The sequence below is a fragment of the Patella vulgata genome, chromosome 3 (genome assembly GCF_932274485.2).
Source record: "Patella vulgata chromosome 3, xgPatVulg1.2, whole genome shotgun sequence".
Taxonomy (NCBI): Eukaryota; Metazoa; Mollusca; class Gastropoda; family Patellidae; genus Patella; species Patella vulgata.
Window position 1 is genome coordinate 55,299,994 of NC_065881.2, and position 26,492 is coordinate 55,326,485.

General features: G+C 35.2%; 1 protein-coding gene and 1 long non-coding RNA gene across 4 annotated transcripts in view; one reads left to right on the forward strand and one right to left on the reverse strand.

Moving 5' to 3' along the window:
* LOC126816360 (L-fucose kinase) overlaps positions 1-26,492 on the reverse strand; it is a 44,868-nt gene that overhangs the window by 14,604 nt on the left and 3,772 nt on the right. For both annotated transcript variants that reach the window (XM_050542802.2, XM_050542801.2), the window contains exons 4-19: positions 26,027-26,077; positions 25,131-25,256; positions 24,592-24,664; positions 23,207-23,301; positions 21,349-21,429; positions 13,835-13,954; positions 13,335-13,518; positions 12,676-12,812; positions 8,035-8,199; positions 7,107-7,226; positions 6,701-6,802; positions 5,818-5,951; positions 5,129-5,206; positions 4,427-4,563; positions 3,815-3,963; positions 1,613-1,759 (exon numbers count right to left, since the gene is read on the reverse strand). In XM_050542802.2, coding sequence (XP_050398759.1) covers positions 1,613-1,759; positions 3,815-3,963; positions 4,427-4,563; positions 5,129-5,206; positions 5,818-5,951; positions 6,701-6,802; positions 7,107-7,226; positions 8,035-8,199; positions 12,676-12,812; positions 13,335-13,518; positions 13,835-13,954; positions 21,349-21,429; positions 23,207-23,301; positions 24,592-24,664; positions 25,131-25,256; positions 26,027-26,077 — 1,899 coding nt within the window. The remainder of the gene's footprint in view (positions 1-1,612; positions 1,760-3,814; positions 3,964-4,426; positions 4,564-5,128; positions 5,207-5,817; positions 5,952-6,700; positions 6,803-7,106; positions 7,227-8,034; positions 8,200-12,675; positions 12,813-13,334; positions 13,519-13,834; positions 13,955-21,348; positions 21,430-23,206; positions 23,302-24,591; positions 24,665-25,130; positions 25,257-26,026; positions 26,078-26,492) is intronic.
* On the forward strand, positions 14,837-17,173 carry LOC126816367 (uncharacterized). Of its 2 annotated transcripts, none has more exons than XR_007678323.2 (3): positions 14,837-15,242; positions 15,991-16,063; positions 16,299-17,173. It is a non-coding gene; the product is annotated as an uncharacterized LOC126816367 (long non-coding RNA). The 2 variants fall into 2 exon arrangements; XR_007678322.2 differs by having other exon boundaries at positions 14,847-15,272; positions 16,299-17,172.

A 26,492-nucleotide genomic window follows, 5' to 3' on the forward strand; every position in this document is an offset into this window, starting at 1 on the left:
AATTGGTTTATTATATGTTAAGCTATGTGAAGTATGTGGGGTCAGTTTATGTGTAAATTAAGGGAGCTATAGGCCAGTAAACCTTTTGTATTCATTTGACTAATAAACTTGCTCAAAGGAAATCCGTAGGACGAGTCACTTCTGTGGCTGGAGTAAGGCGGAAGACATCAGTAGTCATAGGCGTACGAGCTGGGGGGGCTGGGGGGGGCGGCTGCCCCCCCATTTTGGGCACCAAATGCTGGGAAAATTTGGGCACACAATTGTACTTTGTAAAAGTTGTATAAAAAAATATTGTGTTCTTGAATGTGTCCAATTTAACAGCGAATTTATTATTATTATGTAACATACTAAGAACCTAACTACATTTTTTGGGCACCAACCACCACCGCCCCCCCCCCCCCCAGTCAAAAATTTCCCTGTACGCCTATGTCAGTAGTGGAACCATTTCCAGCTGTACACATGTACAAACTAGTCAAAGATGTCACCTAACCCAACAGTATATATGTAACCCCAAGTTTAGTACATGTATTTTTTATACAATATTTTTATATTTATCCATCTACTTTGGCTGCATTACGACGAGTTGATTGTTACTTGTTGATTAAGAAGGTAATCAACTTTTCATCTTATCTTTCAGTCATACCTTTGTGAGAATCGACCATGTGGTGAATGCAGCCTCACTCAGTTCACAATCCGAGTAATTAAACTACATTCACCTTAATTTTTATAATTCCATGAAACTTGGAACCTGTACATGAAATAAATATGCAGAAATCGAGCATGTGTACCAATTACTCGTTACATACCAAATTATCAAGAATTATATTTCATTAAAATCTCATTAAGAGAATCGAAGCTTAGTGATCTAAAATTCTGGCTTCTGTTATTTTTTAAAGATACATTCCCGCGTACAAACTTTGTGAATTGATGATATATTTGGACTTAAAACATATTCAAAGTAACCAATCTATCAAAAATTTGCTTCAATTCTCTCCCAAAACTTTGTATTTGCCGGGGATACTTATAGCTATAAGTAAGCTGTTGTTAGACGCAATGTCTGTCAACGTAGCTTCATTGTGGGAGGGTCCATTTTTCAAAATGTATCTATCATTACTTACTGTACATTTACCATACATATTGAGGCCTAAGTAAATTATTAATTATTTCTGTCAACTTTGTTTTCCGCCGTTTAATTGCAGAGTCTTTTGTACGTTGACACCCCTCAATGTTCCCAAAACGGCCTAACCATTTGATCAAGAAAAAACAGCCACTCCCTAATTTAAGCTGGCACACAATAAGCTGGCAGATAACAGTCGGGTTGGAAGTTAGTGATACCCTGACAATTTTGCCCAGTGCTTGCCCCATGGGCATTTTTTTGGGTAATCCAGGATTTTTCTAGTAAGATGGGGTGTCTATACTTTCCATATTTACCAAATTTGACATCCTTTTATTGGAAATAACCACACGATAAATACTTTTCTGGGAAAGTATCTTTAAATGAGTAGGCTGACAATATCTAGTGTTTACAGAAGCTGTGAACATCAATAACAATGAGGAAAAATAGTTAGTCTGGAGACGTTTTACTAAACCAAATGACTATCCAATTAAATACCTTTTTTGCCGTCATCACTGCCTTTCTAATGAGTATTTGAGCGGCACCTTCATAATGCCTTGCAGCTCTGACCAATAAATCTGGTCGATTCAACCATTTTGTTCGTACAGTAGCTAGAGCTTCAACTCCAGCTTCCAACTGATCATCCTGGAAAAATATTAAAATGTAAAAAATGAATAAAAGATATATATTTTGTGTGCATTTGTTCCTAAATTGTCAGTTTTAACCCTTTTAGGGTTGTCTTATCTAGTTTAACTTATAACGTCAAGTGGCAAACTACCACCTTTACGTAACGTCATTCAGTAGACGACCGCCGTCTAGGCTAGTCACAATTTTGTATTCAGTTTTAGTTTTTGCTCTGGTAAATATAAATAAGAACTTACGCCCGAACTTTGTAATTAATACATTTGAATTCATTCGCACTCTTATAATGTTTTGATCCTTACTTTTTAATTTTTGACTACCTATATAGGTCATTTAGTTTTTACTTGACCCTTTACTACATTTCACGTAAATGGTTACTCGTAAAGGTATTTTCCTTCAATGTGCCTACATTTATATTTCACGAAGTAGATAGCTGATTATAGCTCACACTAGTATTGTGCAACGTTTCAGAAATATTCCCTTATTGTTAGTTTGTTTTTCATTTTGAGAGAAGTCTGTATCACTGTACAGTGCTGTGGATGTTTACAGCTAGCGGCCGGATCCATTCACTTTATCTGATATGTATGTTTGTTGTTTGTGATGTTTGTGATGTCTGTATATCATATCTTGTTCATAGATTTGTCTTGAGTAATTGTTTGTGTGTGGTGCAGTCCCCTGCATTTACTATTAATATCCTTACAGGTAAAATGTTTGCTATGTTTGCCATTCTATCAAATGAATAATTTAAACACACTGAATATTTATTGTATATCTTTCTATTGTTAACTCAATGGGCTTGATGTAGTAAGATAAGATAAGATTTTATTGTATCGAAACATCCATTGAGGACAGCTGTACAATATAAACATGTACATAAATTTATAACAATATGACAAATAATATATATATTTACAAACAAGACAAATGATAATTTTAATCTAGGTTACACATTTACTAACAGGACAAACAGTATGATAATCATCTCAGAATACACATTTACCTCAAACTGGTCTGGAATGGGTATAAATATTATAAATACATAAATAACGGAAAGACTTATTATAGGTTTTGACACAGAAATATGATATAGGAATGCAAGATGAATCAAGTAATAAAATGTAGTCGATATCAAAATTACTGTAATTAAATGACAAGTGGTTGCCATACAAGACACGCCCACATATTTTGTAAGAGATGGACAGAGAACAAGCTAAAAAATGCTAATATCGAACCAGGATCTGTTATATCAACCTGTATTTAAAGTTTCGTCAAAATCAGATAAAAATTGTCACCTGTAGAGTGTCCACTGCAGTAATATCAAACTTCCTTGTGTTTCCTTCGTGATCGTAAATAAAACTAAAGTTAGTTCATTTCTACAACTAAATCTGCTGGCTTCAATGTTTCTCATTCTCAATAAAGTATAGATGATAGCTGCTCGGAATATCTGGATGAGCTCCGATGAATTTCGCTCAACACCCTCATTTATACCCCCCTAATTTCTGTATGTCGTAGACTGACCTTGCCGTTTATCCCCATTCCCCAAAGAGCGGGGGGAGAACATTACTTTATTTGGTCTACCAAACACATGTCATGAACAAGATAATATTTGATGGATATACTGACAATGGTAAGGATTTTACCAAAATATCACTGTTTTTTATAAATAAATATATCATTCAAATATCACTGTTTTTTTTACATATAAATATATCATTCAAATTCATGATTTGACTCTATAGAAAGTGTGAACCAAATAATTAGTTAAAGATACAATTATAAGAACAGACGTCCAGACGGACAGGGGCAACGTATAAAAAAACTGCAACAGCTATGTGATCAAAAATACAATCAGAGGCATTTTAAAGTCACCTGAATTGTTATCGACACAAAATGGTATATTAAAAGGAAACAAAATATATACCTCTAGTGATATAGAACTTTTCATTGGATGAAATTGGGCCTCTGCATTGTAAAATTCTCATTAAATCTATTTCATGAATAGGTGGTAGTACGATTTCACATATTCTCATAATGTGAACTAAATATTATACTATGTACCTCAAGCAGTTGAAAAGCTTTTCTCCAGGCATTGTTAGCAGCTGGACCACTTCTTAAACCACCTTTATTTTCTGCCATAGAGCCTAATAAATCTCCAATATTAGCCAGAGTTCGAGCTGCTACACCTGGACTATCAGTTTTACTAGCAACTGAAAATAAAACACATCAATAAATCATTTATTCATCAAGGATGGGCATCATCAAGCAAAAAGATCATCACACCAAAATCAAGGACTTATTCCACATTATGGTCCCCTAAATGATGCTAACATCATAGAACACAGTGTGTCACAATATATATATGTATAATACTTGTGTCCTGTGATATCAATGTTATCTTTTCCGTCTAAGTGTCTTTCAAAAACTTAATGTGCCATCTCATATACAGTGAATAAAACTGGTTAACTATGTGTGTAGCACTTGAAGCTATCGCCAACTTTTTAATCAAATTCCAACTGTATACACAGGACCATGCCGGAGGATCCTGAGGAAATTTCTCAGCATCTAACTTAGGACCTCTGGGTCAGAGAGCCAGCTCCTTACTCACTGAACCACAGTGGTTCCCCTGTACCACAAACATGTTTAGTTGTTAACAGTAATATATTTACTCACCTTTATCTAATATGTTGAAAATAGCTTGAGTATAGCCTTCCCTACTGGCAGTATTATACAGTTTACGAAATCCAACATTTTCTTGATTATTTAAAGCTTGTTCTATCTGATAACCACCAACCTCATAGAATAGATCTCTATAGTAAATGATATCAAATATAGTCATCACACAAAATATTGTTTCGAGGCTATTGAAATGATTTTTTGGTTTTAGTTATTCAATATCATTAAAGCTGAAGAATATTGACTAGTTTTCCTCTCCTAAAGAAAATATTTATTAACATTATACATTGTAATGATTAGTATTCAATCAACTAGTATTCAAAAATAACAGATTAAGGAAAATATATTGATTTGGAAGATCCCATATTCATTTGATTAGATATAATCCCAGTCAACACTGCTGGACTGACTGATGATTTCTGTCCCAAATTATGACTGGTTAAAACAGTCAGGTTTAAAACCAATGCATTACGGTGTAACAAATCAATCGGGATTAACCAGAGCTCTAAGTACGTTAATATAAAAGTGCATAATGACAATAACGACTACTACGTCACAACTTGTGAATTTATTATGAGCGATTAACCAGTGAATAGCAGAATATTGCAGAAAAACTAAGTGAGTGAAAAACAAGGCTATCTTAATGAAACTGTAATTAAATTAGAATGTCTATTAAGTATGAATAAATAGATCACTAACTTTTTATATTGGAATTCTTTTTCTGAATCTGTGAAAGCTAAGATTTCTTCAAATGATAATCTCCACGATGATCTCCATCTTTTTGTGGGAAGAAAAGAGAAATGATACAATTTTTCTGCATGAATACTTTGTTAAAATAATTTCTTCAATTATGTAATCTAAACTAAAAAAAAAATAATTCATATTTTCATAAATTCAGATGGTTTAAAAAAAAACAATAGTGGCAATCACTATTCCCAAGAGATTGTACAATCAAAACAATTGCTGAGAAAAATGCATTTTCGTATGAAAGTGCCCTACCATATTGTCCAGACAAGCTGTTTGAATACCTAAAAGAATTTAATCCATTTTTAATTGCAAATTAAGAGAAATATTCCCATCAGAACAACTGTTATTTATATTTAAAATACAGATGTGACGTCATCCTTTGATGTTGGCGTAGCATTATTTCCAATAATGTACGGGCAACTTGCCAATCGTACATTATCTATACTAGATGAAATATTGGACTTGCGTGACGTATTTCATTGAAAAGCATGTGCGGGATAGTGTCTGTATTTTAAGTTGTTTAATGGTCTCGAGCTAAAGACATTGTGTAATATATTGAAACAACACTCGGCCAATGCCTCGTGCAGTATCAATATATTACTTAATGTCTCGCTCTCGACCATTAAACCATACATACAAACCTTTTGAGTATTGTTTTTTGTTCATCATCATTAACTGTACCCTGCATCCATAATATTTCTTTAAGCCCTACAGGACTAGTTGCATGGAAAACTGGAAACAACTTAGCAGTAAGAAATGTTTGATCATCATTGTCCTAAAAAAAAAAACAGAAATGAATACATAAAGAAAAACCATACATTATAACTGTATCAATTAAACTTTGAGACCATTTTAAAAGTCTCATAAACAGAAAGTCTCATAAAATGGATCCCCCAAAATTACTCCAACTATTACTGTGAACTGGCAAAACAAAAGTGGTGGTGACTTAGTTTGAGTATTTTACAGAAGCCATTTTTAGATGATTCTGAAATTAACACCCAAACATTTAAAAGTTTTGAATTTTGCAGTCAGTGGTGCAGAGAAGAACCAGTTTAATATAACTTAAAACAATATATAGGACTCCTCTTAATTTATACATGACTGACTAAATAAATTCAATAAAACATTATGGCATCAACTCTTTTTTCTGATATTCCAAATGTTCTTCATCAAGTAGTTCTCTACAACAATTAAATGTGCTTTCCAGTATATGCCCCTCTTGTCAATGATATGTTTCCCTGTAGAGCTATTAGAATAAAAATACTTAAAATGGACAGTTCAAAAACAATGGGGAACAGGTAATCTAAAAGTTCACAAACAAACACATAACTCTTAAATAGCTTGGATTTCAAAACATTCATCCATAAAGTCTGTAAAACTGACTGAATTCTTTTTTCAACATAATTTTTTAGGGTGTGTTATAAATGATTGATGTGAGTAGATGTGTTTTACTCCTTATTTAACTCACTCCCATGATCTCAAGACTTTAAATTAGGCATTGTTTATGTAACATTGTAAATTTACCACTTCTGTACCCCACAGATCCTCTCTTAATATACCAGTTCGGTTGAGAAAGAGTAACCAGGGTGTGTTACAGAATGTACTAGTAGTCTTCCATGTTGGTGCCTGTTAATATACAAATAGTCATAGAATAATCTAACATCTAATGTGAACCAACTTGATGGCTGATGGAGGGCTGTGATAGAACAAGGACTTTGATCTTTCATGCATTAAAATTGATGGAAAAAGTTCCTAATTTGTTTTTCCGTAAATAACACACACCTCTAGTTCAGGGGGCCCTGTCCAGGGTATAAAAGTGTGTGTTATATGCAGGTGTTTACGGTAATCTATTTATATTATAGTGTGATCCTTATATCTTGGATATCAGAACTTCACTAAAATGCTTCAGGAATGATATTTACATATTTACCTTGATATTGTCAAATCTTCCATGTACAGTAAATACATTTTGTTTGACAGGGAATGTTTTAAGTTTAATATTGAAACCTTGCAGAACAATATCTTCAGCAATCTCTACAGTCTCGTCATCCTGACAAATAGAAATAGAAAGGCAATGTTTAACACATATATTTATCCCATGTAAATAGAAACCACACTTTCTTATTACATGAAATTAATTTATTAACATAAATGGGGGCTGTCCACCTGCAATTGTGTGTGTCAGCAAATCCAGCTGAGCAAGTCTTAAAAAATCCCCCAAATATTTAAAAAATCCCACAGAGAATTCTGACCAGTACCAACCAAATTCAACATATCAACATAAAGATAACTTTGCAAAATGCTTTGCACACTTTCAGGAGCGGTTATTCAAAGATTACGATCAATATTGTCTTCACTTTAATAAGGTCCCATCATATGCCCCAAAGGACATAATCAAATGAAATGTAACCAAATAAGTTTAATGTCCTACTTTTCTGTTCCACCTGGCTTCTGAAGACGGACATATCCAGTGTGTTATGAGGACAAGTGTGCTCGATACCGACGCTACTGCATATTCCAAATATAAAGGGTTCTTTTTACATCCCCTCCAATTAATAATCACTGTTCCTGGCCAGGTATTCTGTCCTGAACCACCAACAAGGAAAACCAACCTAGAAAATCCTGAGAAACTATCTCGGCCAACAGCAGGATCAAACCTGGGACCAGCACCTTACTCACTAACACACCACGGTTCCCCAATCATATCAGGACTAACATGATATATTTTTATTTCAATAATTCTCTTTAAGTTTAGGTGCTGGAGTAATTAGTGGTGGGATGACAGTGGACTGTACTTCCAATCACATAAACATGGGACTTAAATAAATAATAGAGGTTGTGTTCACTCTGTATAATACCTTTACATTCTCTATTTTAACACCTGAGATGATACAATCTCTAGCAATATCTATACGACCATGTAGACAGCTATGCGATACAATAGTTTTGTTACCAATGCAAACATTTCTTCTTACACTTGAGTTGATCACAATACTTTCATCTGATAATCTTGTACTTTTAGGCTGTAATATATATAATAAATATTTCAAAACATATTAAACTTGTAAAGATACAACATAAACATTTCAATCTGTGATGAAAATACAATTTATCTGATATGTGATTTTAATCAGATAGTTATTTATTAAAACAGCTGTTTTAAAAGATCCCCCAAATATTAAAAAAGCAGTTGCCAAGCAAGAAATGCCAACATTAAGCGAGAGACCAAAAAAGTTTTTTTTTCATAGGAATTGAGGGGGCCATTTTCCAGGATGTTGCGGTCCAATACACGCAAGTTTCAAATGAACCAACCCAGATCTTTGAGATACAAACATATATTTTAAGTATCACCAAAATGGGATAAAAATTGTGACCTATAAAGGGTCCAGAACCTTGGTATTACATACTTTTATACTATTTGCGTATGGTGAGCGGCCATTTTGTCTGGCAGTTTAGGTCCAATTTTCAAGTAATTCGAACTCAAGTGTCATTATGGTATAACAGTGATACATCTGAACGTTTCTTTTACATCAGATAACCAGCGGCTGCCAGGCAGGATACGCCCACATTTTCGAGAGATGTATAGAGAACAAGCTAAAAAGAAAGTGATTTTTCCTACAATCAAGGGCCATAATTCAGGAAATTACAATTCGATATGCGCAAATATCGAAAGGAACCCAGATCTTTGTGTTATAAACTTACATTTCAAGTTTCAACAAAATTGGATAAAAATTGTGACCTCCATCGGATCCACAACCTTGATATACCATATTTTTACGATATTTGAGAACGAAGGGCAGCCATTTTGGCTGTCAGTTTTGGGCCGATTTTCACGAAATTCGAACTCAGTCGTCCTTATGGTGTAACGGTGATATAATAATACGTTTTTTTTAATTGGATAAAAATTATGACATCCATAGGGTCCACAAGCTAAAAACGCGATTTTTCGTACAACCAGGGGCCATAATTCAGGAAGTTATGGTTTGATATGCGCGAACATCGAAAGGAACCGAGATCTTTGGGTTATAAACTTACATTTCAAGTTTCAACAAAATCGAAAGGAACCGAAATCTTAGGGTGATAAACCTATATTTCAAGTTTCATTGAAATCGGATAAAAATTGTGACCTGTAGACTGTTCACAAACAATTGTGGACAGACGGACGACAGGGGCGACGACAATATACGTCCACATGAAAATGTGGGCGTATAAAAATTGTGACCTCTAGATGGCCCACAAGCTAAAAATGCAATTTTGCATACAATCTGGGGCCATAATGCGTGAATATCGAAAGGAACTGAGATCTTTGGGATATAAACATATTTTATATACTTTTACACTATGTGCGTACAAGGAGCGGCCATTTTGTTAAGCAGTTACGTTTTGATTTTCCTGAAATTCGAACTCAACCACCATCAAGGTGTAACGATGATATATTTAAACGATTATTAAATTCAGATAACAAGCAGTTGTCATGCAACATACGCCCACATTTTGCAAGTCATGGATAGGGGCCATAATCCAGGAAATTATGGTCCGATATGCACGAATATCGAAAGGAACCAAAATCTTTGGGATATGCACATACAGTTTAAGTTTCATCAAAATTGGAAAGAAATTGCGACTTCTAGAGGATCCACAACTCGGTATTAACTACTTTTACACTATTTGCAAAAAAAAACAAGAGCATCGCTAACGCAGCAATATACGTCCACATTCCTGTTTTGTTTGATATGGTCCAGTTTGCATTGAGGGTCTGTAAAATAAAACTGGGTTGTAGGACTGCTATCAGTTTAACATTTCGTTCACATTAACAGAACACAATTTTTATTTTAAAACAATGTCAATGTCTTTATTCTAAAAGCACGACGTTTTGAATAGGTATGCAAAGTTTCAAAAGGATCTGTTAAGAATTGCGGCCTGTAGGCAAAACACAAGACACACAAACATTAGGCGTGGCTCTGTCCCAAGGGGTTGAGCATGCACCAAAAATAATAATAGAGGTCAGCCTTAAGATTAAGGAATAAGTATAAAAAAGTAGCCTTAGGCTATAAGGAATAAGTATAAAAAAGTTTTCAAGATGATCGATTAAGAAATGCGGTCTGCAAGTGACACACAGACATAAAAAAAGAAAATAGGCAAAGCTCTGCCCCTGGGAGTTGGATATTCACGACAAATAATAGGGATGTTCCTTAGGATAGAAGGAATATGTATGCTAAGTTTCAAGGTGATACAATAAGAAATGCGATCTGTAGATGACAAATAAATAAATATAAGGAATGGGCGTGGCTCTGCCCCTGGCGGTTGGGCATGCACCAAAAACAATAGGGATCATCGTTAGGGTATAAGCAATTCATATGAAAAAATTTCAAGACGATTGATTAAGAATTGTGGCCTGTAGGTGATACACAGACATACAAAGAAAAGAAAATGGGCGGGGCTCTGCCCCTGGGGGGTAAAAAAACAATAGGGATCATCGTTAGGGTATAAGCAATTCATATGAAAAAATTTCAAGACGATTGATTAAGAATTGTGGCCTGTAGGCGACACACAGACATAAAAAAAAGAAAATGGGCGTGGCTTTGCCCCTGGGGGTTGGGCATGCACCAAAACGATAGGGATGTTCCTTAGGGTACAAAGAATAAGTATGTAAAGTTTCAAGATGATACGTTAAGAAATGTGGCCTGTAGACGACAAACAACCAAATAAAAAAAATGGGCGTGGCTCTGCCTCGGGGAGGCAAGCATGCACCAAAAGCAATAGGGATCATCCTTAGGGTATAAGGAATATGTATGTGAAGTTGATACGTTAAGAAATGCGGTCTGTAGATGACAAACAAATAAATAAATATAAGGAATAGGCTTGGTTCTGCCCCTGGGAGTCGGGCATGCACCAAAAACAATAGGGATCATACTTAGGGTATAAGCAATTCATATGAAAAATTTTCAAGACGATTGATTAAGAATTGTGGCCTATAGGCGACACACAGACATGGGGGTCTGACATGCAGCCCAAACGATAGGGATGTTCCTTAGGGTACAAAGAATAAGTATGCATAGTTTCAAGATGATACGTTAAGAAATGCGGTCTGCAGATGACAAACAAATAAATAAATATAAGGAATGGGCGTAGCTCTGCCCCTGGGGGTCGGGCATGCACCAGAAACAATAGGGATCATACTTAGGGTATAAGCAATTCATATAAAAAATTTTCAAGACGATTCATTAATTATTCTGGCCTATACGCGACACAAACATACAAAGAAAAGAAAATGGGTGTGGCAGTTTTGGTCCAATTTTCATGAAATTCAAACCTTGCCATCATTATAGTGTAACGGTGATATATTTAAATGTTTTTTAAAATCGGATAAAAATTAGAGGGACCACAAAGCTAAAAACACGATTATTTAATACAATCAGGCAGGAAGTTACGGTCTGATATGTGGGAATATCAAAAGGAAACAAAATCAATTGGGTACAAATTGTGAATTCTAGAGTGTCGCACAAGCTATACTTGTGATTTTTCGTACAATCAGGAGCCATAATCCATGAAGTTACGGTCCGATACATGCCAATATCCAAATGAACCGAGATCTTTGTGACATAAACCCATATTTCAAGTTTCTTCAAAATCAGTTAAAAATTGTGACATGTAGAGTTTCCACAGGAGCAATGACAATATACATTCACATGAAAATGTGGGCATATAAAAAATTCCACAGACATTTCATGTAAAGCCCACATGAGGGTGGGTTAGTTAACATTTGCTTGGCTAAAGTTAAAGGGGAAGACCAACGATTTTCAACAAGGTTTCCATAAACCTTAAATATATATTGATAAATAATCCCCTCTGTAGCACAAGCAAAAAAGTTTTTGTAAGTGAGAAATTAATTTTTATTAAAACAGGAAGTGACAGTTGGTTCAACACGCTCAGCGGTCTCTATAGTAAGCATACAGATTTGGCATAAGTTTACAGCTGTATTGTGTTCACGCGTCGTCCTTTGGCCAAAAATCTGATGAAATGGGCTGTTTATTTGGATATTATAAACACTAATTTATGTTTTTTTAACGTTTAGTACACTAAGCCGCCGCGTAAATTCACTCATGAACAGTACGCTGTGCCTTAATTCACACCACATCACTCTAACTATATACTTAATTAGAACCAATGTTATGGTGTCCCAAAGCATCAACCAATCAAATTGCTTAACTCTGTTTATCCTAAGCATAAAATGTTCATCTTTGAACTCCATCAAGACACTCACCTAATCAGTACCTACACCAAGTTTGAACATTCCAGCTCAATCAGAAGGAGAGTTATTGTGTATTTGAAGACTAAAACAAGGAAGGTAAAGCCCTTTTTAGGAAACACTGACAGTTAACAAATTCCACTATTATTTCTATGAATTCCGTTAGTTATTACTATCATGCCTTAATTAAATAAGCTACCTAATGCCCTTTCATAGTAAATTCTGAGAAAATAAAACATATACAACCTACCTCTATTGCTGAATGGACAATATTTTTCCAAACAACATCTTTAAAGTTATAGGATTTGAAAGGTGAATCTTGTTGACATTTCTTGTATTCTGTGACTGAATTATTTAAATAATGAAATGATCCTGACTCTATCATACCTTAAAGAAAAAAAAAGATTATTGTTTATATTACGAAGATAAAAACACAAAGTCGATTCTTTACAGTACATTTCAGTGTGGCAGATAAAAGAAACAATATATCCAGGAAGGTATGTCTCAGTGAGAAAACTACTAGCTGTACAATATGTTAAACTTGAAATATAAATAATACGAACTAATACCTGGGTATTGTGTTTACATTTGGGAGTTATTTTCCCTTTCTTCAAAATACGGAGAATTGCCAGCTCTTTATCTAAATCTTACATAATGGATCTTTAATTTACCCGTAATTAGTAGAATGCGATGTTTCAGTGTCATTTTTCCTTACTTGCTTATCTCTGCTTAGAAGATAACGCTCATCATCATCAAGGCATTTAGCAAATAAATGCCTACACCAAGTTTGAACATTCTAGCTCAATTAACGTCATAGTTATTGTGTGCTAAAACGACTAACCTACCTACTGTCATAGTCTCTTGGTTCTTCGAAGGTCAGGGGACAATATGAAGGGCGTGATAACTTACAACTTTGTACTCTGTACCCATGTAATTCTCTCCACAGTATTCGTCTTGCTTGTCTCATACAGGCAGTTGATTCATCAACAGCAGGAGGCGGTTTACCATATGAGGCACTTCTATTACCAGCTACAAAATCTTCTTCTGTTATGTCCGTCAACATTGGCAGGAGAACATCAAAGAACAAAGAAAGCTGAAATGGAATGTAAGAGTATGGTCAGAACAAGATAATGTTCTTTAAAATAACTGTTTTATTTCATCAGTTGTTATAAAGACACAGATTTAAAGAAGTGCAAATTTTCTCCCAGTGTTAACAAATTATATTTCTGCTCAAGTACAAGACAACGTTGAAAAGTATGCTCCTTTTACATTTAATCAGTAGAATTATCAAATACATTTCATTTGCCGAAATTATGGCAACCCATGTAGGAGAGTCAAAAGTGTCCATGCCACTGTTTGTTATGTCTAAGTTTTGTTACTTTATGAATAGCATTTAGAATTTTACTCACGTTTATTGGAGGTTGTCCATTATCAATGCCCATATAACAACAAGCATCTAATGGAGGTTTAATATAAAATGATAACAACTTCTCTGCAACATTTCTATTCAAATATACCAGTCCAACAGCCTAATAATCATTTACAAGAAATCAGAATATGCTTGATTATTTCATTTCAAACAAATATTACTCACCTAAATAAATGTCAGTCATCTGACAATAAAGATAGGTTGCCAGGCAACAAAACATACGCCCACAGCAGCTAAATCGTCCGAGCGGTCGTCAAGGGTTGTCGCATATTTATTTCTTTGTAGGTAATTTGGGGCCTTTACAAGACAGTTCCATACAGATCAGATTATAAATTTTGTCGTTTGAGGATTTACAAGGTTCTACAAACTGAAACAAGGGTCTCAACTCTGGAAGTAATCTACAGAAATTGTTGAAATTTGACAGGCTTTTTCATTTTACTAATTTAAATAATGCATATAAATTTCATACAGATCACATGATCACTTTTGTCATTCAAACGTTCACAATCGCGATAACTCTAGAAATTATTGACGGAAATTGCTGAAATTCAATAGACCCGTTTCACAAATTTAAATGATGCATATAAATTTCATACATATCGGATGATAATATCATCAATCGAGCATTAACAAGGTTTAACAAAGTGATACAAGGGCAATAACTCTAGAAGTAATTATTGTAAATTGCTGAAATTCAATAGGCTTTTTCGTTTCACTAATTTAAATCATGCATATAAATTTCACAAAGATCGGGTGATAACTTTTTGCGTTAGAGCGTTCACAAGGATCAATAAAGTGAAACAAGGGCCATAACTCTAGACGTAATAATATAGGACTAAGACTAGTAATTATTTCCCCTTATTTCATGATGGACGAATGTAGTGCGAGTTATAAATAGACAATTTTTCCCTTAATTTTTTTCTCCCCTCTTCCTGCATTTTTGGGTTGACTTTTTGGTCTAGAATTGGAGAAAAGGGATCAAATTTGCAATTTCATAGCAGTTTTGGGTAATACTGATGATATTACAGCGGAGGGATAGGGGGTGTAAAGTGTCTTTCTGCAGAGCAGTCATTGTGTCGGAAGTGAGATTTTCACCCCAGTCAACTTCAAATCCGTGTAGCAAAAAATCTAAATGGTCAACCCCCTACAAAATTATGATGAGGAGATTGCCAAATGTTGTCCCCATTGTGCCTATAAAGATTGGAACCAACGGAATGTTGAGAAAAAAGCTACAGCCTGTGATGTTACAGCCATTTAACATTGAAGTCAATGGGCAAATAATTGCTAGTCTGAGTCCTGATGAGATAAAGAAACATGGCCGACTCGGGATGTTGATATTTTTTCAAGGGCTTATTTCCTGAAGTTTTGAATGGAAAGTGTCAGAAATAGTAAGAATACTGCTTTTTTATTGCCCAGCAGTAAGTTTTTTGACTATTTGGTATCAAAATAGCCATGATTGGGGGTATCCGTTGGTTGAGTGTGAATTTTGGGTTGTAAATGTGTAACATTTTCTTCACAATGATATCAAAACATGGTTAGGTCTAAATATTAAGGCCAACTCAACTCCAGATTTGGTCTAAAGTCACGAGATGTAAACAAGGCTGACCCTAACCCTAACCCAAGACCCAGTCCTTACCCTAACCCTAACCCACAATCTTGTCAAAAAGCATGTAGCCTAGGCCTAAGCCAAGACCTAGTTCTGACCCTAGCCCAAACCCACAATTGTGTAAAAAAATCATGTGCCCTAACCCTATTTACATGTTGTGACCTTGAACCAAGTCTGCAGTTGGCCTTAACATTTAGACCTAACATGTTTTTGACATCATACAATGAAATGTTAACATGTACACTCCAAAATTCACACCTGTGTGACTTTTGACCAAACATGCAGTTGGCCTTAATATTTAGACCGAACCTCAAAACATGGCATCTACCTTTGAGATTGGCTTAGACTTATGTGACACTCAAGGTTTACTTTTTTACTGATTGTTAACTGGTTTCTTTTTGGAGGGCCAGTGACGGGCTGTTCGCGAGAAATAAAGAGGTTTATTTCTATTTCCAGTTGAAACCATATTTTTTTCTTATTTTCTCACTGTTTTTTATTGCATATTTATCCCCAGCCTCCTATCATTTCAGGTGCCAGGGCAATGTTTCATAGAGTGGAATGATTGACCTCAACACAAGTATTAAAAAAAAAGAAGCAAAACAGGTGAGATAAATGTGCATTTCATACACTTTAAGAAGTAAATCCAACCTCATCCCCACTTCTGCTCACTAATAGTAATGGGCTGGAAATTTGGTACTGCACAGGCCTGTCTTCTCCCCTTGACATTTAACTGAATGACAGAATTCCACATTTTGACCATTTTCTGGATGTCAATGACCATTTCCCTGGATAGTATTCGCCCCAGAATTCTCATTCTCATCCAAATTTAACATTTCAGGTCTACATCTCAAAACCTGATCTCTTCCTGGACTGGCTTTAGGAGAACGATGATGCATATCAATTTCATCCCTGATCTCTATGACACCTGTGGTGGAAGTGGAGGGCAAATCGTAATCAGTTTGGGACCTCTGTAAACTTTGCTTTTTGGTGATGACTTAATTTCCGAGCTTGAAAAGGACGCTTGTGTGTTTATCATGGCCTCTCATATTGGAAGATAACATTAATGGCTTGTGTGTTGATCGACGGTTGTGCATATCTCTTGGTCAGGAAAGTTGTAGGCACCATCGCCATTGTAAATCATTTGACAGGCTCGAGTGAACGGGGCGACCTATGATTGGTCAGCAATGTATCAGATTCCATACCGGGGGGTGGGGATGAAAAAACTGTTGTAGTGTTACATAATCAGATTATTTCAACTTACTTATCCTGTGGAAATACAGCTATATAGGAGATATTTTGAAATTCATAGGCACTGCATGTTTCAACATTTTAGATTTGACCACAATTTGGCACTTAAAACTATGTTAACAGAGAAAAACTGTGTGGTTTTCGATGAAAGTGTTAAAAGTCTAATATTGCATCATGATTACTGTTTTAAAGTATTTTCGTGTTTGATTTATATTGAATTCATCTCATCTTTTTGAAGAATGCATTTATGTTCAAAAATAAAAATGTTCTGTGGAATTCAAAATTCATGTGCTTTTAAATTATCAGATTCCAAACTGGGGGGTAGGGATGAAAAAGCTGTTGTAGTGTTACATAATCAGATTATTTCAACTTACTTATCCTATGGAAATACAGCTATATAGGAGATATTTTAAAATTGATAGGCACTGCATGTTTCAACATTTTAGATTTGACCACAATTTGGCACTTGAAACTACGTTAACAGAGAAAAACTGTGTGGTTTTCGATGAAAGTGTTAAAAAGTCTAATATTGCATCATGATTACTGTTTTAAAGTATTTTCGTGTTTGATTTATATTGAATTTATCTCATCTTTTTACAGAATGCATTTATGTTCAAAAATAAAAATGTTCTGTTTAATTCAAAATTCATGTGCTTTTAAATTTCTGTCTGAAATTCCGCAGTTTTCTGATGCATTATAGTGTTTGCAGAATGCCGCACAGCTTATCTGAAAATGCATAGATTTTCATATTCTTTGGTCAGGGAATTGCATATATGTTTGTTTATTAGATAACAACAGATTTGTTTAAACTGCAGAAACATGTGAGGTATATAGGACTAAGACTAGTAATTATTTCCCCTTATTTCATGATGGACGAATGTAGTGCGAGTTATAAATAGACAATTTTTCCCTTAATTTTTTTCTCCCCTCTTCCTGCATTTTTGGGTTGACTTTTTGGTCTAGAATTGGAGAAAAGGGATCAAATTTGCAATTTCATAGCAGTTTTGGGTAATACTGATGATATTACAGCGGAGGGATAGGGGGTGTAAAGTGTCTTTCTGCAGAGCAGTCATTGTGTCGGAAGTGAGATTTTCACCCCAGTCAACTTCAAATCCGTGTAGCAAAAAATCTAAATGGTCAACCCCCTACAAAATTATGATGAGGAGATTGCCAAATGTTGTCCCCATTGTGCCTATAAAGATTGGAACCAACGGAATGTTGAGAAAAAAGCTACAGCCTGTGATGTTACAGCCATTTAACATTGAAGTCAATGGGCAAATAATTGCTAGTCTGAGTCCAAAAGGAAATTGCTGAAATTCAATAGGCTTTTCCATTTCACTAATCTAAATAATGCATATAAATTTCACAAAGATTAAATGATAACTTTTGGCGTTGGAGCGCTCACAAGGTTCAATAAAGTGAAACAAGGGCCATAACTCTAGACGTAATAAACGGAAATTGCTGAAATTCAATAGGCTTCTTTGTTTCACCTATCTAAATAATGCATGTAAATTTCAGAAAGATCGGATGATAACTTTTGGAATTATAACGTTCACAAGGTTCAATAAAGTGAAACAAGGGCCATTACTCTAGATGTAATAAACGGAAATTGCTGAAATTCAATAGGATTCTTTGTCTCACTAATTTAAATAATGCATATAATTTTCAGAAAGATCGAATGATAACTTTTGATGTTAGAGCGTTCACAAGGATCAATAAAGTGAAACAAGGGCCATAACTCTAGACGTAATAAACGGGAATTGCTGAAATTCAATAGGCTTCTTTGTTTCAGCAATCTAAATAATGCATATAAATGTCAGAAAGATCAGATAATAACTTTTGATGTGAGAGCGATCACAAGGATCAATAAAGTGAAACAAGGGCCATAACTCTAGACGTAATAAACGGAAATTGCCGAAATTCAATAGGCTTCTTCGTTCCAGTAATCTAAATAATAAATAATCCATATAAATTTCAGAAAGATCGGATGATAACTTTTGGCGTTAGAGCGTTGACAAGGTTCAATAAAGTGAAACAAGGGCCATAACTCTAGAGGTAATAAACGGAAATTGCTGAAATTCAATAGGCTTCTCCGTTTCACTAATTTAAATAATGCATGTAAATTTCAGAAAGATCGGATGATAACTTTTGGAGTTAGAGCGTTCACAAGAAATTGTGGACGACAGACCGACAGACGAACGGACGGGGGCGACGGCAATATACGTCCACATTTCAATGTGGGCGTATAAAAACTGGTCAAAAGAGATATTAACAGTAAATCATACAAAACAACCACATTCGATATGCCGCATATTCTGGCATACTATAACTTAATTTCAATTTGTCCTATAAAGGTCAAAATGAACTCAAAACAAAATGCATGTCAGTTCGTGAATTTATGTCTTGTGAATTCCAGATCAGCGAAAAATAAAGCAGACGAACTTAACAAATTCATCATTGAAAATGATTTTGACTTATTTGTATCCACTGAAACATAATGACAGTTTTGTCATTAACAAACTTATTCCAGATAACTACAAATATTTGCTTTTTAACCGCAGAAATGATGCCTGTCAACAACCCAACTTATCATAGGTGGAAGGAAGATGAAGGCAAACTGCTTCCCATTTGGGCCACGCTGCCCCTCGCCAAGAATCTGTTCCACCTGGATATGAAGTGCACTTGCCCAATTACCTGCTCTCGGTGCGAATGCGTGACGACAAAGTTGAAGAGCACACGCCAGTGCAAGTGCATATGCGAGAAGTAGCTGGACTAGAACAAATTCCAATACTAACATGTATATAGGGGCCTTGGTTAATCTATTAGCCATTTTCTTATTGAATGTATTGTTCAAGGAGTTTTTTTCAAGCAATTATGTAAGAATTTACTTGGAAGTAGGACTCAATATAAGAAAAGATATGCTCCAATCATGTTTATTTCATCTTTATTCAATTACTCATGCATGCAAACCTAGGTATAGAGACCAAAATCACCATTCTAGGTTCAATAGTTCAAAAGTTATGAGGCATAATGCGAAAAAAAGGTGGAAATTGGCAGCCATCTTGGATTTTGGCGGCCATTTTGATTTTGTTTATCTGACTGCTTGACACTCGAAACAAAATTGTTCTATAGACCCTTACTTGCAAATTGGTACTAAAAAACGAAACTTTTGCATCAATTTGAAATAACTGAGTGACTTGGCACCCCACTATACACCAAGTTTGAACATTCTACCTCATTTAGAATGAGAGTTATTGTGTTCTAAAGTCTCGACCAATCAAATTGCTTATCGCTCTGCTTATCCTGAGCTGGTTCCCCCGCTCTCCACGTCTGACAGACGGCCCATGGTACTACATTAACAGCATCAGATATAAACAGACTCCAGAAAATTCAGAACAAACATGCACGCATCGTCTCTCTAACTAAACAATCTGAAATAATAGCTGCTTCCCACATTATCTTAATGAACTTTTAAAACTGTATAAACTATGCAGGAACCTGCGCTCTGCTGATAAAAACTTACTTCATGTTCCTACAGTAAAAACTAAAACTGGTGAAAGGGTCTTTATTTACGCCTCTGCTAATGTGTGGAATGAATTATAAGGTCCATGGAATTACCTAGTCATGTAAAAAAAACTCTACTAATGTTGCAGTTTTTAAAAAGAATCTTAAAACTAAACTTTTTAAACATGCTTTTAAACTATGAACTAATGTTTTTAAAACTATTGTTTTAAGTCATATGTATTTGAATTGTAAAGAGCTCCTTGGTGCAGCTTATTAGCTGGAACACTCAGTGCTATACAAATTGATTATAATTATTATTATTAAACAGCAGTAGAGGATGACGACAACTCTCATAGAGTGTGGTCTGAGATAGCTGGAGACTAATGATCACACCTATGAGTACAGTGTACACATATTATTATTATATACCGAAGTCCAAAAGAAAGTATACACACCAAAAATATGACTAAGTTTTGTTTAAATCAAAAAAATGTGATAAAACTACACTGAACACATCTCGTGCGTCCAAACTCAATATTTCAAGCAAATAAAAGGCAAACCAAATGAACATTGTACCCAAATACCGCATACAATGGAAAAACGACTTTGTTTGAAACAGGACGAAATGAACAGTGTATACTTTCTTTTGGACTTCAGTATATTATTAGTGTGCTAAGCCTATTAAGGTTTTTGTTGCTTTTGATGAATGGAGAAATACATTTTTGGATTTGATTTTCTAGGGGTGACAGTGGTTGTGTGGTTAGCAGAAAAATCACTGTTTGGGCCCCCGCCCCCCACAAATTGCAACATGGCCATAGTAATAAAAGCAACCGTTATGTTAGATAACATACCATGTCATCGAAGCACAAAACTAAATTGCATTCAATCAGTCTTGTACCATTATTGAGTCCATCATGCACGCAACACACATGTAGATTGCATTTGGTATAAATGTGCCAGATCAAATAATTGATCAATTTGTTCATCTGACACACAGGGTTTAATACAATCATCATGTCATGGAAGGTTTCTAAATAAACATAAGTTCAGAGTTCTGTTCTTATCATTTTGTAAAAGATAGAGGTTCTGCTAATTATAATTATACAACCGAAATTTAGAAATATACTAATACATACCACTGGAACAGAACCATCTCGTCTCTGACAAGGACCAAGTTCATCAGCTCCTTTCTGGTATAAAATATCTTGTACAATTCCCTGAAAAAAAAAATCACAACACAAAAAACAAATCTATTTCCAATGTCAAAAAGTGAATATCAATGATGAATATGTGGATAATGTATACATTTATTAAAGTTCAAATCAATTGAATACCATTTTTGTTTTGTGATACATCATTACTTGTGAATAAAATATCTAAATATGAAAATCTTCTTTTTTTAATATAAAACACTGGTTCGTACAGAAAATGATTAAAATATACTATTCAAAAAAAGTAGGGGATATTTGATTTTGGGGGCATAATACTAAAATATGCAAATGACTACGAAAAAAGTCACTATAGAACCTAACAGAAGAAACATTTCCAGTTACATGTGACGCCCAAACGCACCAATAGCTACCGCATGGAATGCAGGTGATGCTTGGGATCATCATGGGGGTCCAACCCAAGATTTGCACGACTCTGACTTTGAATGTTAGTCATTGTGGCATTGAATTCCAGGGTGGAAACATCAGTTTAATTGTTTTAGTGACCAGAAAACAAATTTTGATATGCGTCGGCTTACCCAAAATGAAAGGTTACGTGCCCTTGGCATGCTACAGATCGGCACAACACAGGCGGTTGTGGTGCGGACGATGAATGTTTCTCAGTCTGTCATGAGCAGGCTATGGTCCAGATACCGTGATACACAATCTGTACAGGACAGACCACGCTCAGGTCGACCAAGGGCGACAACTCAAGCCCAGGATCGATTTATCCGTACATTGGCCTTGAGAAATCGTGTCATTACAGCAAATCAGATCAGCGCTCGTCTTCAAACAGACACTGGTGTGAGAGTGAGTGGCCAGACGATTCGGAATCGACTGCATAGGGGTCACCTTCGCGCCCGACATCCTTGCGTGATCCCTTGTTTGAGAGATCATCACATTCAGGCAAGACGTCGTTGGTGTAGGGATCGTCAACACTGGGATAATCGACGCTGGAGCAATGTGATGTTTTCAGATGAGTCAAGGTTCACTGTTGATTTTTTGGACAGACAGAGGAGGGTGTGGCGTCGTCGAAACGAGCGCTTCCAAGACGTTAACGTCATCAGACATGATCGATTTGGGGGTGGTTCTGTTATGGTGTGGGGAGGCATCACTGTTGCTGGAAGAACGGCTTTACATGTTGTTGCAGGGCGTGTTACAGGCCAGTACTACCGGGACAAAATCTTGGCAGTCCATGTTTTGCCGTTCGCACGACGTCATGGCCGCCGTTTCATCTTCCAGGATGACAACGCAAGATGTCACAGGGCCAGGATCGTTACAGGTTACCTCCAACAACAGAACATCACCACATTACCTTGGCCAGCACTGAGTCCCGACCTCTCCCCCATCGAGCATGTCTGGGACATGCTTGGACAGAGGTTACGTCAACGTCAACAACGTCCTGCCAATGTCCAAGAACTTGCTGCTGCGTTGCAACAGGAATGGGACAATCTGGACCAAAATGACCTTAGACGTCTCATTAGGAGTATGCCACGTCGGATCAATGCTTGTTTGGCAAACAGAGGAGGATTTACCCGTTACTGACTTGGTTGTGATGCTGTGATAACTTTGCTGTTTGACCCCGGGTATCATTTTACCCTTATAATGGTCAGTCTGTGCCTTACTTAGTCTAACGATCATTTGGAATAAATCGATGAATGTGAACTTCATTTCATTTTGTCATTTGTTTCTTCGTCAGTTTCATTAGGTGACTTTAATAACACTTAAAAATCAAATATCCCCTACTTTTTTAGTATAGTATAGTTTGTATAGAATAAATGTATACCTCCTTGTCTACTTTATAGACACCATGATCTTTACAAAATTTCATTGTACTAGGAACAGTAACACATGCTACCTCACATTCCTTCCATGGTATATCTAAAATATACATAGAATTAAAATCTTTATAAAAGAATAATGTGTGTCATACACAATGCTACACCAAAGTGCCTCCTTAAGGAGTTAAACCTCTTTGATTTAAATCAAAATCAAGTATTCAATTGCGCTGATATGAAGTGTCTTTTTTATTAGTGATAGGGCAAGCTCTATACAATAAAACTTGGGTTATGAAAGATTAAGCGGAAATTAGTTTAGTCTATATATTAAATGTATCGACAGTGAAATGCAAAATAAGTTACATCTCAACTCTGGTATTACCTGTAGACATGAAACAACAAAGAAGTCAAAATGTGACGTAGTTGAAATGGGAGTGGACCTAAATTTCATACAGATCGGATGATAACTTTTGGCGTTCACAAGAAATTGTGGACGACATCCGGACAAATCAACAGCCGGACCGACAGGCGACAGCAATATACGTCCACATTTCCATGTGGGTGTATAAAAATGAAAATATGAAATATACCATTGTACATAAATAACCAAATATGGAGTAAGAATATGTACATTCTGCAGGAGAATAGACTAGACATTAAGAGAATTACACATTTTATGATTCCTTCAGCATACCTGTTTTGCATTTCTTGTAGGGGTATTACGTATATTTTGTGCAATTACATAACTTATTAATTCTGATTAGTTGCTACATTGATAGTTTATTAACCTTTTGGCGTTATTTTATCTGGGTTATATCCTGATTGTTTTCAAATTTGAGTGAAGTCTGTATCACTACAGGCCTGGGACTGTACAGCGCAGTTGATGCTTATGGCTAGCCCCAGGATCCATTCACTTAATTTGAATTGTTCGTTTGTTTGTGATTTCTGCGTGTTGTGTCTTGTCCGTATATTTGTTTTTGTGTAAATTATGTGTGGCGCAGTCCCCCTGCACTTACTATTACAAGTCACACACATGGTTTATCAAATTTACTGGGCTTTCAAATCCATTTGAACTTGATGCAATACCTCTGAAATAGGTTGAGATTAATAGGAGAAGAAAAGTTGAAAATGTGTGAAAATGCTTCAAGAATTTTCCAGTGAATAAGAACTATACAAAGAACATACCGGTACCTACCAATTTTTGTTGAAATCTATCAAGCAATTTAAGATTAATAGATGATAAACTGAGTGTAACTAGTCCTTTGATCCAAGTATTTTATAATTTAGGTAAAACTGATGCCGGATTGAATGTTCATCATTAGATTTATTGTGTAAATATGTCAAAGAGTGGTAGGTGAGACATAATTGTGGGTGTACATTAACATAACCCTACCTGTTCCTTCTGGCATTGATAGAATATATTCTGTACTGGATATCCATACACCTGGTCCAGATTTTACAGCAAACTAAAACAGTAGTATTTTATTAAAATCACATTAAAATTCAAAACTGTCTAAAACAATAGTGACAGTGTGTCAGAGTTTTATTCTGAACCTTATTTGGCTCATTTCTTTCCTAGATATTTTCAGTTCTGTATTATGTATTATGTATGCCCTCTAAGGTCGCTTTATTTGTTAACTTTTAAGAAATTAATAGGTATCAACCCAAACCCTTTACTAGTCAAATCGCGACCCCAGTATTGATTATTAAAGAAGGTATCAGAAATGCTAAATATACTGTATATTTCTCTCTGTATAATTAAGCTGTAAGAATATGGATGCCAATAACTAATTACAGATTTACTGAATTTCACCATTTGCAACAAATACTCTCCCCAGCTGCTGCAAATTCTACATCTCTACATTGAAATTAAATCTGAATTTAGGTCAAAACCATTGTGTCAACCTATAAGATGAGAACTAAATAACTTACCCTTTCTCCTATAATTCTGATTATAAAATCAAGATTATATACTAAACCATCATATTCTGGTGCTACATATTCGGCAGGTAACGTTATAAATGGTCGGGTAGTTGTATCATAGCAATATGAACGTCCCTAGCAAGAAAAAGATAAGTTGTCAGAAGAAATAAAATAGAGTTTAACTTCCTATTTGCCATGGAACAACCCATACTCAGTAACAGCAGCTAAGTACATCCAAGCTAAGCCTGCTGCATATCTATTCTTTTCTAGGTAATGAGAGCATTTACAAGACACTAAAATCTGATCAAGAGTAACAACAACCCATGAAGTAATTATCAGATATAATTAAAATGACACTGGCATTTAGTATCTGAAATCAGATGATAACTTTAGCTTTTTGAGAAGTATTGCCTTCTTCATCTTGATCATGAACATATATATAAACACTGTTGTCAACAACTTTTGACGACAATATACTGTCGCATTTCAATGTTGGTGTATTAAAAAACACAGGTTGCCAAGCAACGAAACACACATTCAACTACATTAAAACTGTCCAAGCAGATATAACTTTGACAACCCATAAAAATGTCAAACAGAAGAATGCAATTAAAGCCCTTGGTGCTAACAAGAATTTGAAACAAATGGAAATAACTTTGGAAGATATAACCGGTATTATTTAAAATCAATTGGAAGAACGATCTAAGTCACATTTTTGTCTTTTCAATGAGATAGACAACCCATATCAATTCCAAAATCATATGAATGTGAAGCCTGACGGATGAGCCAACAACCGTATACTCTATAACATTGTGGCATAAATTTCATGATATTGTAAATTTCTCCTAGTTTTGGCCAATAATAATTGTGTTTTAGTTTGGTTTTGTATATATTTTAAGACTTACCACATGTAGTATAAGTATCAAGGCATCTTTTAAAACATCTGGATTTATAACCTATAATTAAAAATAAATATTTGTGCATATATGAAATTAATTAATACAACAATATCCAACTTTTTATTCCCTGACTTAGCATGGTTCACAGATGACTACAATTTTATTCAGTAAGTGATCACTTTGAGAGCAAAATAACACTAAACAAATTTCCTTCACTATGAACTTCTTGCATAGCATAGATCAAAGCAAACAACTGATGTAGTGAACCAGTGTCACATCATTTTGCATGATACCTACTTATAAAATATGTCGTAAACTTCCTATCTTAAATAAAGAGATGGCAAAAAAGGTGAATGTTTCTACCAAAAGATATATTTTCAGAGTTGTGAATAAATGCTATTTTTGTTATAAAAATGTGAGCTTACATTTAATATGTATCAAATTTCGAATCAATTTGTGGACGATAACTTTA